General features: G+C 36.1%; 1 protein-coding gene across 3 annotated transcripts in view; it reads right to left on the minus strand.

Moving 5' to 3' along the window:
• Positions 1–1,140: 1,140 nt before the first annotated feature.
• The window catches only part of LGSN (lengsin, lens protein with glutamine synthetase domain), a 53,034-nt gene continuing 40,342 nt past the window's right edge, over positions 1,141–13,832 (minus strand). For all 3 annotated transcript variants that reach the window (XM_057369422.1, XM_057369425.1, XM_057369424.1), the window contains 2 exons: positions 4,021–4,199; positions 1,141–2,340 (listed from right to left, as the gene is read on the minus strand). In XM_057369422.1, coding sequence (XP_057225405.1) covers positions 1,141–2,340; positions 4,021–4,199 — 1,379 coding nt within the window. The remainder of the gene's footprint in view (positions 2,341–4,020; positions 4,200–13,832) is intronic.

The raw sequence follows: 13,832 nt of genomic DNA on the forward strand, positions 1-13,832 counted from the left end.
TCAGTGTTAATGTGGAGGTGGTATATGAAACAAGGGTTATCTTTAATAATAAAGGATGACAACAGTAACAAAAACAAAGAGCAAATCCAAMCCCCACCTCCTGCCATTCCTAAAAAATGTTTTCTCTATACCAGCTGCCATTTTTAATTTTAGGATTCTGTCTTCTCTCCCTCTGTTTTAACCATTATTTGTCAGTTTCTGAATTTGCATCTTCACTCTTTCTTTCCATTTTAACCACTTTGCTCTTCACAATCATCATCTTCATGCTTGATAAAATCAAGTTTCCAAATAAAGTACAGTTTAAGATCTAAATTCTCTGGCTTCTTCGCCCTTTTTTTCCTCATTTGCCATTCAACTCTGAATTAACCCATTAACTATCAAAACAGACATAAAATCAGCTCATTTTTTATTGCACGGTGGCCTGATACTGCTGCCTTTCTATGAATTATTCCCTCTTCAAATCACCATTTGATTTCTTTTAGTATCTTTATTAACTGTAATTCTTGAAAACTTTATTCAGCAGCCGAATTCATGATGCATAGATTATTACATAATCCTTCCTGTCTTTTTTATCTGTGTCCATTAAAATATTGATTCCTGRCTCTCAGATTCTACAGCCTCAGTCCTTTGCCCCTCTCTCTACAATGTTCATTGTTCCAGCTTGTGTTTTAAATGAAACTCGAATTCTTCTCATTTAGCAAMCCACCAGTTACTGAATAGGCTGAGATAAATCCCATAACCATGCTGAACAAGAAATTCCCCCCCTTCCTCAGTTCTAAACCTCACTCCTCATCACCRTCCCCACTACTCCGACTTTTCTGCACATTATACAGTCCTATTACAGTTGTGTAGTTGCTCTTCTTCATTTCACCTTCTCTTTTCTTCATTTCACCAGCAGGTCTGCCCAAAAAAATTCCCATCTGTTTTTAAAATCCTGGTAATGTTATTTCATGACTATATCAGCTTTGTGCTGCCATGAATGTACACAGACAATAAAGTGTAATCACCTGTACTATACAAAGGAGGAGGAAAAAATCCCAAAGCATTAAAAACATTTCAAAATATATATGTACTAAATTTAAGAACCTTAGCCATTCACTGTACACATTTACACACCATCACTACAGAAGAGTGCTCCTTCTAAATAAAATATCCCAAGCATTTATTCCTTTCACTATCCATTTCTTCAGTTTCTAACTCATAATGTTTCATGGCAACAAAGTATCGGATAAAAGTTTCGCCCAATGCTTCCTTAATGCATGAATCTTTCTCAAGTGCAACCAGAGCATCTTCTAGTTTCAGAGGGACTGATGAATGTTTCAGATCACCAGTCTGATCTTCTTCTTCRAGCATATCATCATACCTAAGCCCTCTCTTTATTCCATCTAGACCCGCAGCAATCGTAGCAGCAAGGACCAGGTATGGGTTTGCTGCAGCAGAACTCAGTTTATTCTCTATGTAAGTGCCTTTTCCACCATGACATTTGACATTAAAGGCACAGCTGTTGTCATTATATGCCCATTTTGCATTTACAGTCTCTTTTGATTCTTTGCTGTATTTAGAATAAGGCTTACGGCAACTGGTGGTAGGAGCCATCAAGCAGCTGATGGCTGCCGCGTGTGCCAAGAGACCTGAYAACCAATTTTTTCCAAGCTCTGAGAGCTCCTCAACTCCAAAACCAGCAGAAAACAAATTCTTCTGGCCGTTCAGATCCCATAGGCTGTGTGACAGAGCCCCTGAATTGTAGAATCCTGTTTCTGAGAAAAAGCTAGCCACGTAGTTATATTTCTTAGCCACCTCTTTAATGCCTGTTCTGAATGTGAAGGCACTGTCAGCAGCATCCTGGCCAAACGCTGGGTGAAAAGTGATCTCCATTTGCCCAGGCCCACTGGAAGAAGAAAAGGTTTCAATGTTGGCACCAGCATAATACATCCCTTCAATGAGCTCCTGAATGAAAGTCTGGTCATGGTTATTTAGTATCGTGGCTGCAGGAAAGGATATTGTCTTTGAATTTACAACCTCAGTAATGCCATAAATACAAAATTCATAAGTGAATGCAGACTGCAAAGAAAAGCCATTGTCCTGAAGCTGGCTCAGCTGTTTCTTGGCAATGTGCCGTGGGGAGGTCATTAGTGGGTTGCCCAGCACGGTGAAGGAATCACATATCACTCTTGCAGTCTGCTCAGTCCAGGGCAGTATTCGAAACGTTGATAAATCGGGGTTCAGGATTATGTCACAATTAAAATTGGTTGCATTKATGTAATCTAATTCATTATCTTTAGGATTCAGTGTCAGTTCAAGGTAACTTCTGGGCATGGCAACACCATGAATTGCTTTCTCCTAAACACAAGAAGAATGACATATTAGCAAACAGGAAAAGAGCTCAATGGTATTTTTATGTATATAAAAKATGTAAAATTCAGATTCTCAGGTAAACAATATTTTCATAAAAGAACAACTTCCTGCAAGATTAGTATGAAAACTGACATCAATTATCCCAGTGATAATTTTTTTAACTTCCACAAAGAAYTAATAAAATGTTCAATATTTTTCTTTATTATATATATAATAATAATTATATATAATAATTATAATATTATATATTAATTAATATTAATTAATTATATATGATATATAATTAATAATTATATATTATATATATATAATTATTACCCATAATAATTATGGGTATCACCAGTTGTATGCAAACTTTGCAAGTCAAACTTTTATCTAGGGTTAGTCTCTTCAGCTTCCAGATCCTCTGACCCTTTTGTTTACGTAGACCTGTGTGATCTACGTCAAAATTCCCGTCAATTCAAATTCAGGCTGCTTCTCTTTAAATGCTATAACATGCAGTTCACTGTTTTTCAGATGTGTTTAACAGTAAAATCTCACTTTCTGGACTTTGAAGTAAGGGGTAAAATGCAGGGCAGCAATTCCAAGTGAGAAAACCTCATAATTATGCTTCTCCATTTGAACAGAAAGCTCCAGCTGATGCAAATGAAATGCAGATGGCACCTCAAGGAAGGATTGTTCTACCTTCAATCAAGAACCTTTACAACTTACTTTATGATCAAACATTTTTCTAAAGAAAACTGCAATTAGGCAAAGTTTTACCAAGTGAAACYTGGCTCATGTTTACATCTCACCTTTATTGTTCTAAAGGAAAAGATTGCTGTTTATGTGAGCAGAGGAGACATAACAAACCTAGAAAGGGGAAAGCTCAGAACTGAAAAATACACAATTTTGTCCATCCAGAGGGAAAATAATTGAAATATTTCAAACTGCATATGATGGCTTCTCCTAATATTAATCAATCAATTGATTAATTCTGTCTTCTCTTAAGTAGGTGGCAGTCAACAGTATCAAAATGTGCGATGCCCATAACAAGAACTGCACACTCTGGTGAGCTCTGCTCCAAGGTGTCTGAGCTGTCCATTTGGCATGAAAAGTTTCATTACCTTATACCTCTCCCTCTTCTAACCCTAATTTTCCCTGCTTCCTAATTTAATTTTTATTTCCTCAATAATTAATATAGCAAATATTACTTTTAATTAAGTAATATTTAGTCATTGTGCAACTCACTGATACCTTCCTGTGCTATTGATAGCTATTAAATTATTTGTAACTAAAATGATTTTATTTTCAGTTATATTATTTCTTTTCTTTTATTCCTTTTTTTACTCCTTTCTTTTTTTGCAATTCAGTGATGTCCACCAAACCAAAATTTTTATAATTTATTGAATCAGAAAAGAGATTTCTGAGGGAAGAGATAATTAGAACATCAAAGAACTGAAATTATTAGCCTTATCTAATTAGATTACTATTTGTGGGAAAAGAGGAATAAATTATTGTGATTATGAAAGAAGTCTAGATCCTTTGGGAACATGAGCAAGGTGAGGGAACAGATAATTTGTTCTAATTTGGAAATGGCTGCCCCATGCCTATATGGGAAAAATATAATTTAAGGATGGGAGATGAAAACGTATAAAGGTACAACCAGAAACCAAAAAAACTTACATGAAAAAATCGAGAAGGAACATTCTTTGATCTTGACACACCATGGAGGTCTATTGATTCAAATCTGACAAACTGCACGTTGTCCCTGGCCATCTGCTGCTTAATAAATTCAATTTGAGAGAACAGGTGAAGGAGAGCTGAGCTTCCGAGGCTGTTTACGTCAGGGTCTCTGTTGGATGCTACAAGTGAAGAGGAATGTTCATGTCAAACAAAATAATGAATGCTGGAATTAGGCTGTTCTCCTAAAAAGTGTAACTGGGAAATTTTGGCATGGAGGGGAAAAATAAAAAATGAAAAAAAATATGGATTGTGAAAGAGCTTTTGTGAACAAACACTTGCATTTTTCCCTGACATACTGTATAAAATCACCTATTTTTTTGAATGGCCTGTAATTTAAACTTTTTTTTTTCAAGTTGAGAAGAGAACACGTGGTAAAGCAGGAATTCATGGGGTTTGTTGAGTGTTTTTAGGAGCAAAAATAGTAACTGGATACCTATTTCCCACAGAAAACTGACACAATACAGGTGTCGTTTTTTCAACTACTTTGTGAAATGCATGGATACAGAAAATACAGAGTTCTCTTCTCATCTGTATTGTGGAAACTGTAGGACTACATAAAATTCTTGACATGAAGGCAATAACAGCTGAGTACAACTTCTGATGGAGCAGAGAGATGGGCACAGTTATTTCCTTTCACCAGCCTCTGAATCTTTCAGCATGCTTCTCTTTTGAATATCTATATATTGTTATTATTGAAGTTGATAATATTATGAAAGTTGTTAACATGTAAGGCATTAACTTACATTTAGTACAATAAACTGAATAGATTAAGTGTAAAACTTTATATTACGATGCAAAAAAGGTGCAAAAAAAATTCTTTCCACATTTCTGGGAGACAAATCCTCCATTCTTCCTGAGGATGTGATCAGATGAATTTTTGCAGATGTTTCAAACACACAGTGGAAGATCACCAACAGCAACCATTCACCACAACCCTCCAAGTGGAAGTTTGAGTATTACTGGAGCATCCTCCAGCTTCAGATGGCAAGGAGGATACTTGAGGTMAGTCAGGTAAGAAGAGATTAAGTAATAACAGGGCTCCCTGAGGAATGGCAGCTGAAAGTGCTGAACAAAATTTAAATGGGAAAACCGAGTAAAAATTGAATAGATAAAAGCAAGAAAATAATTTTGCCACATCCACTTCTCCTCATGTCATCTTTCTTTCTGGTCTGTTCCAGGTCTAAGCTGCTTAAGGAAACAATTTTTTTTCCAATGTTGTCTRTAAACAGTGGGGCAATATGTCCTTTAAAATATGAATATCAAATAAGAAAGACCTGTTTAAATGTTTTTTGTAAGACTCACTCCATTGCAGATGATGCCAAAACACAACAGTGAGCAGGAGGAATGGCCTTGTCATGCCTGTGCCACCAAGCAAGTTATTTGAATACCACTTAAGTCATCCTGTAATGTTGTTCCACAACATACGTGTTTACTGGCATTTACCAAATGTGACCTCTTTATGAACATGACCATTATTTAGAAGTTTTTTTAACAATTATAAACTGTGGCTCTTCAATAGATTAACAGAATTTTAAAAGACTCAGAAAATCTTCCTAAAGTTTAACTCAACAGAAGTTTTGTTCAACTCCAGGGTCAGAAATCTGAGGTTTTTACCTTTAAAGCAGTGCTCAATGCTTTGTTTTACTCATGTTTAGTTTCTCTGCAAAGACAGTAGGCATTTTCTGTCAACCAGCTGTCACACTGAGATTTTCATGTCTTTGTATTATTCAAAGTAAAGCTTGGCTGACAACCCTTGACATCAGTCAACTTTTGTTGTAAATTTTTCAACTATTTCTTAAAATGTCCTGAAATGTTGTCTGTTAAATTTCCATCTACTGAACAAACACGTTTCAGGTAAAAACATATAAATCATGAAAACCYAGCAACTTTAATTCAGGTCCAATTAATCTTTAAAACAGTATTCATAAGGGATTTAGATTATATAAATAAGTATCTAAAAAAMCACAAATGTGATGTGCATTCATGTCAATGTTTAAAAAATAAAGCTACAAATACACTTAATTTAAACATCTAACATCTACTGATGGCAGGTAGTTTTCCAAATTTTATATATATGTGTTGTCTTCAAGCTGAAGTTATTTGAATAAATAAACGATTCCATTAGGTGAACTAGCATCAACGGAAAATTAATAAACAAAAAATCTTTCTGCAGAACATTAAGAAAGCAAAAATTAATAACAGAAGACACAAGTATTTATCTTCTCTTGTTGTACTTTTTCACGATCAAATATATATATATTTTAATTATGAGACTGAACTGTATATTTTGGTCCAGTTTTAGTCAAAAATAAATCTACATAACAGTGTAGACACCCTGCTAGTCAAAAGACACTTATTCATTTACAACAGCCTTTGCCCAAAATTTTTTAGAATCAGTAGAAACAGTCATGCAGCCTTCACCTAGTTCATCTTTTATACCCTTTGCAGATTAGCTTTCTCATTGAAATAATGTTTCTGTAAATTATAAAAATAATGAATAAAATGTCGCCATGACTTAATATCTCTGATTTATTTTGGAAATATGAAAGGGGATTTGTTTCTTAAGTAATAATTAGTGAATAACTACAGACTACTCACTTTTCTACAGCACAGGACCCAAAATGTATTTTMTAAATAAATCACTGCTTCCATGAGGCCAATAATTACTAAAATTTGCAAAGATACAGTAGGGAACTGAGTACTCTGTCTTTATTCAGTTCATAAAGTCATTGTCAGATCATCTGTTACTGTAAGACGTAAGCATTTGACAGGCCCAGCTGATTTAAAATCACAGTCTAAAAGCTTTACATTCTTCTCAGGGAGTATTCTGTTAATGAACATAACTTTTTCTCTAGGTTTTTGGTCCTCTAGAGACAAGGGCATCTATCTTCCTCTTCATTCCAGAAAATCTCCTTAAAGGAACATGTAAATTCAACAAGATGCTCAGATTTTTGTTCAGATTTTCATTTTAAAAATCAAATAAAAATCCAGACTGGCCATCTTTCTTTAAGCAGATCATTAAATATCTACATCAGTTTAGCAGGACACAGAAAATAACTTAATGCTTTTTTGTCTATGGTTCTATCTGCATTTCCCATTTAAGTTACCACTGAGAAACAATTGGTAATATTCCTGTTTCTATTGCAATTAGTATAAAACATCTGCAAATAGAAACTATATTCACATATTTAAAACATAATTAATAGCACAAACCTACAAATATTACCAATAATAATTACTATTATAGCAGAAGAGTGATGCCATTCTTAGATTATTAACATGGAAATCACCCAGATTGCTGAGAGCAGCTGACATGAGGCTGGGGCCAAATAGTTCACATCAGCTTTCCCTTCTCAAAGTGTCACAACAGAAGAAATGGCACKTCCCAGATCAATCTCTCATTTTCTGTTTGTTCAAGGGAACCCTTTCTCGTGGTCCCTRTTAAACCACACTACAACAAAACAGTTTCTCAGTTCTGGAAGAGGTGATTGTGTCAARCTGATGAAACAAGAAGAAGGTGCTGCCTCTTACCAGGACACTTGACAATGACAGGCACAGGYTGACCTAACAAATGTAAATACTATAAACTCTTCACTGAGAAATCCAGCCACCAAAGGAACATCAGGCAATATCAGCAGATGGCAGCAGGTAAAATCCAGATACAAATCATGCAGCAGAGAAGGGACATGTTTCTCAGTTCCCCCCATGTCTTTCTACCCCCTGCCTCACCAGCTGTGCCAGGTGTGCTCTCCACTGACATAACCCCACCATCGCCACACAGCCACTTCACAGGCTCATCCTGCTCATGACACAGATGGATATGCCAGCATTCCATGGAGCATCAGGGTACCCTTCCCTGTGCTCCATGTTATGTTGGGGCACCTGTTCCTGCATCAGTCCAGCAGGGGAACAAAAACCCTTGCAAACATAGAAATTATTATGCCACTCAAGGCAATGTTTCATCACTCTAAAGCTGTTTTTGGCACCAGCTGTTGACAGGAAAGGCAAATTTTGTTTGCAAAATGATGTCTTCAAAGATAATGGGGTTTTCAGTTCCTCACTAAAAAGGTGGTTTTGTGGTTAGGAGCAGGAGGGTTAATGCTTAAATTTCTTTCCATTTCCTCCACGTCCTTAGAAATGTAACACAGGGGGCTCTGAAAATCTGCATTGACTCCCTTTATAAAAATAGGTACCTTGTGATGGTGATATCAATGAGTTCCACTGGGTAATCACTCAACCACACGTCTAAATCCTGTTCCTCCTATCAGAACTAATTTAAATATATCTGCTCTTCCTTATATACCCTGGTTTTTATATTTAAGAACAGCCAGTTTACTTATTTTGCACAGCACGTTATTTACTGTGCTCACTTTTGTCTTCAAACCCTAAGCACCTTTATTTCTCAAACCTCATATGACAGCTTYTCATACACTACATATCATTTTTATTTCTACTTTTCTATTCCCATCTGGTTTCTGACATGGCAAGTGGACATGACTTGAATCTGAATGTGCTATTGATGTGAATAGTGATCAGAAGCATCTTCAGTTGAAAAAACATACTATTTCCATTTCTTTCTCAATTAAAAAAAGTTTCACCAAAACTGTTTTCTGATTTGATTTCTGCAGCAAAGTACATWAAAAAATTGTTTCCTACCTTGTATTCTCACTCACCCTTAAGACTCTTAACACAGGAATAAATATGTGAGCATACTACAGACTCCCAAAGCATGCGAGACAGTGAAAATATTTCCCTGCTCTGTCTGACAGTGAAACTTTTAATGCTTTCCATTAATTTCTTTGTCTCATGACAGTCTGCTTTCTTCTTTAAACTTAATGGCAAAGCAGGCTTTCTATTGTCATGACCACAGAGAAGCTCAGCTTTTTCTTGAGTTCTATAGTTAATTTAGAAGTTGACATACAGCTTCAATCAGCCATGAATCATTCTTTCCAAACTGTATGACAACAAAATGACAGATTCTCAGAGGGGATATATCTTCAAGCGTGAAATGCAAACTAAATTTTTGTTTCTTAATAAATGAAAGATAAAATAAATAACCTATATTTTTCTACATTCAGGATATTTTTAAAAAATATCTCTTCTGTGGTGAGAAAATTATCACATTTGTATAGAAAAGTTAGATGATTTGAAAATGAAATGTGCAGGTGTCTGAAAGAAATTTAAGTTGTGTAATACTCAATGGAGCTACCTAACTAATGATCTTAAATACGATGAATCTGCACTGGCCTATCTTTCTTCAAAATCAAACAGAAAATTTGGATTTCTAGAAGGAATAATTGAGCAAAGTCGCATGAACAGAGGCACACTAATGCAAACTAGGAAGCACCTTCTGGTCTAAAATATTTGTCCTAATTTTAAAAAATCAAGTGAGAATCACAGAATAGTTTGGGTTGAACAGAACCTTAGAGATCATCTAGTTCCAATGCCATGGACAAGGACAGCTTCCACTAGAGCAGATTGCTCAAATCTCCATCCAACCTGGCCTTGAACACCTCTAGAGTGCGAGAGAGGGCTGCACTTAATGAGAAGCAAGGTTATTTTGGGAAGAGATTTTCTACAGCAATGAAGGTTAAGGACTAAATTGTTCTGGAATATRTAGTAGAAGGAGAGGCAGCTGGCAGTCAAAACAAGCAGAGAATGCATTTCCCTTATGTTAGGTCCAATCTAACTGCTTTTTCTAACTTTAACTTTTACAATAAAGAAGGTAAGCATCTCCAGAGGGTGGGAAGAACTACTACCTGAATACACCTCTTTCTCACACAGAATCATGGGATGACTAGCTAGAAAATTTTTGTTGAATTACAGATAAGGCATGAGGAAAGAACAGGAAGGAATAATATGGCTTTGGTTTTTCACTTCAGGAGAGCTGCAGGAATGGCACAGAATATGTAAAATACAAAGGAGGAAAGGGTGGCAAGTGAAAAAGACAGTCCTAAATCCCAAAGTAAGACATGGTTATGCCACAGGAATTACAGCAGAGGCAGTGACTGTAAAGTGACCACTTATATCTCCTGATTGTCCACCTACAGCTTGGAAAGAGCCTCCATTTCCATTTCCTTATGACTGGCAAGATTTACTGGGGGCAGACATGTCTCCTCCAGGTGAGCACAGAAGACAATGAAACCACATGGGGAGTTCAAGTGTGGCTCAGAATGTGTGAGCAAATTTTTGGATATCAATTGAGAAACAAGCCTAGGCTATTCCATTGTTGAAGTATTAATAATTCTGTCATGAAGTAACATCATATGTTGGTGCCTCATTATTAAAAATAAGAGCTTTGAAGAAGTCAGGTGAGAGCACGAGGTTAATATTGTAATAGAAAGAAGATTGCTTGTAGGGCTCATGTAATCTACTCTTAAATATTAAATATTTAAGTGGAGCCTTCTTGATGTTTTTCTTTTAAAAGCCAGTACTAAGGAACTTAGTGTTTGGGGTCAGTGTGTGATTCTTGAAACATTCAGACTTTCTCAACGCTGCACTTGAACTGTCAACAGTCACTAGGCAGCCACCRGTACCTGCAGCCACAGCTGAGACATATTTGCTTTCTTCAGAAATTTCCCTCTCTCAAACATTTCCTGGTCCTATGTTGGTCATATTCASAGGGTCATATAGTTGATCTATACTCAAGAATATGAGTCCTGTTGAGAGGATCTGCTTCTGGAGCTGTTCTGGAGGCCCAATTCTGCAGACTGCACTACGTAGATTTTAAAACCTTTTTTTTTATCCCAGCTACAGACCAAGACATGCAAAGCAAATTGGAAGCTCTGAGTGACAGACTGCTTTCAATGCTTTTCTCACCTACAGCTACCCAAGGGTGGTGTTGTTTCACAAGGTCCAGAAGAGTGATTTCTGCTCAGCCTGTGTGGTGTCACCAGGCTGTTGGTCCCTCTGCCCACGGGCAGTGAGTGTGGCTGCTGAGCCCCTGCAGTGCCCAGCTCTGGGAGCCACAGAGGGGGATGATACTCCAGGAGTGTGGGGCATCATGATCCTTGGGTGCTTCACATTGCTTAAATAAAGTTATTTCCTTTGGCCTCCTCTCTTTGGCTACCATAACATTAATATTCCAATTTTGTAGCATTCAAAGTAGCATGTGCTAGGATCTGATGTGCTATGTACACCACATACAGAGCACATGCATGGATTCATCCCGTGTCCATGAACATTCTATGAATGGTTATTTAATACTATATATATTAAATTTTATATTTTTTACTGTTTGGACTCACCCCTTTTTGTCTCCAAGAATGCAGGCATTGAGCAGCTTAAGAAGCACCGAGTTAATGACTACATACCATTTTGCATAATTGCGCATCGTTATCAGGTACAGACACTTAGGCAAATAAAATTCCTAAATTCATGTTAGTACAGTCAGTATACTCACCTAATCAGCTGCATGTGTTGGTTTCTTTCTTTCCACAAAAAAGAGCTTTAGATTAAGAGTTTTAGCCTTAGCTTCAGCTACAGTTTCCCTGACACTGTTCAAGTTTTTCTTACTAACTCAAATATCTGACATGTCTGCTTCTTGTCTATTATTTTTTCCCATGCCCAAGCACTTCTTTTACAAAAGAGCTGACAAGAAATGGACAAAATGCACATGCAGTAATATTTACACATTGTTCAATCAGAATTTTAGGAAAAAAAAAACCCATATGGATTTATCATTTTAGAGAGCTCTTAGCCATGTAACTAGCATGACTATATATAAATCCTCTGATGTACTCTGAATCACTGACACTCAGCTACATGTTTTAACCATTCTACCACTGATCTCTAGAGATTGTCTCTTAACTCATTACTTTTTTAACAATAAAGTATATTCCTTGTTTTAGCCATGTCTCAAAACTGAGTAGATCTGAAATATAACCTCTTGCAATTTTTCCAAATATTTTGGCAGAAGCATTCTGATTTGGGCAAGTTCAAATATTTGAAAACTTGCAAATTATAAGAGATTGTATCTCAGATCCACTCAGTGTCAGGATAAATTTAGATCCCACTTCAGGMACTTTGGGAACTGAAATATTTAACATAATGTTTTAGTCAAAAAAATTAAAATAGTTAGGACTTGAATTTATCAATCAATAAATTACCACGGGAAACAGTGAAATACCATTTATGTAAATGCTCATTAAAGAGTGCAGAATTTTGTCTAAAATTTCCTTTTCTTCAGTTAAGTTACTGAATGTATTCAATGAAAATTAAATTTTGAGCACATACATTTCTTATTAAGTAGAAACTATTTCTGTGCATGGCATTTGCTAGTAGAAATGGACAGTAAACCCTACAACTTGTTTGGTCAAAGCCAAAWGGGGTCCAAACCTCATGAGATTCCAAAACATTTGATATTGAATACATTTCTGATAAGACAAAACAGTTTTCTCCCACCTCTCCTCATAGTTCTCATCTGTAGGTCTCTTACTGTCATCACCACCACCAGTGACACAGAGCAGAATTCATCTCAGGTWGCTGCAGGCATCTCAGAGTTAGACAAATGAACTAAATTAATCATCATGGCACTTCTTCCCTGCTGAGTGGAAACACACACCCACCTTCAGAGGTCAATTTTTCATCAACCTCTAATACCTCTTTGAAGACAAAATGCCTGTCTTTACTGACTAGATAATAAGCTTGGATTAGTTACTTCATGTTGAGTGGCTGCAGCTGAGTTGAAATCTCCCTGRGGAATCTACAATTAATCTCATCAGTTCCCTGTACCTTGTAAATGGTGYTATGACAAAGAGTATTTACTCCTATATGTTAAAATATATTTCCTGGTTTTTGAGAAAATGAGAMAACAGTAGTGTTATAAATTTGATAACGCATTTTGCTCACCTTTKAGCAATGTGAAAAACAGCATAGTCTGGAAAAAGACCAGCATCAAGTGTAGGCTAAAAAATAATCCTCTAACCTCTTTATTCTAACAGATGTGAATGGAGAGTGATTTGTGCATTAAACATCTTTTCAAAGCTTTGTTTTTGTCCTGCAGCGCTCTGAGCAAGCACTGATAATGTTCATAGATRTCTTGTTCAGGCTTGTTCAAACTGGGTRACACAAAATGTCTACCAAGAAATCSTGSAGTAGCTAACAGYAATTGACGTGTTCAAATTGTCTATTTTCAGAGTATGTATAGCAGGATTTCTACCCATCTGTCAGGAGGCTTGAAAAAAAAGCAGTATAAATTAATATTATTGTAAGTATTTAATTGTTATTATTATATTTTATKACATAGTTAATGATGGATAAAGTATTTCGTCAATGAAGAGAATTGTATTTCTTGTATTGATAAGTCAAAAGGAAAGATTTGTATCCTGTAAAGCTGATAATATGATCTCAGACTGATGCTCATGGAAATGTGTGAATCTCATATCAACACAACTGACAAACTCATGTTTTTGTGCTTCCTGGAAACAGGACAACAAGCTGTTCAAGCCCATTACATTMTCAAAGATAATAATAGTTATCAGTTTGTTGATCTAGCTAGCCCAGAAGCTTTTACAAAGAAATCCCAGCCTATTAGTAGCAATTAATTGTCTCTATAAACACTYCCAAAATGGACTTATTGAACAGCATGAAAATAAGTGGAAGTTCTCTCTGCCTCAYTTGCTTTTCTTCCCTCATAATGTATAAATGATATTTTTGCATTCCAGTCTTCTCACAGGACAAATAATTGAAAACATCATCTCAACATGGGAGCAATTTCTACTGCTAGAAATGTTTAAAAAAGGGAAATTTTA

The sequence above is a fragment of the Malurus melanocephalus genome, unplaced genomic scaffold, assembly GCF_030028575.1.
Source record: "Malurus melanocephalus ecotype Western Australia unplaced genomic scaffold, MMel_1.1 scaffold_109, whole genome shotgun sequence".
In the NCBI taxonomy this organism is placed as follows: Eukaryota; Metazoa; Chordata; class Aves; order Passeriformes; family Maluridae; genus Malurus; species Malurus melanocephalus.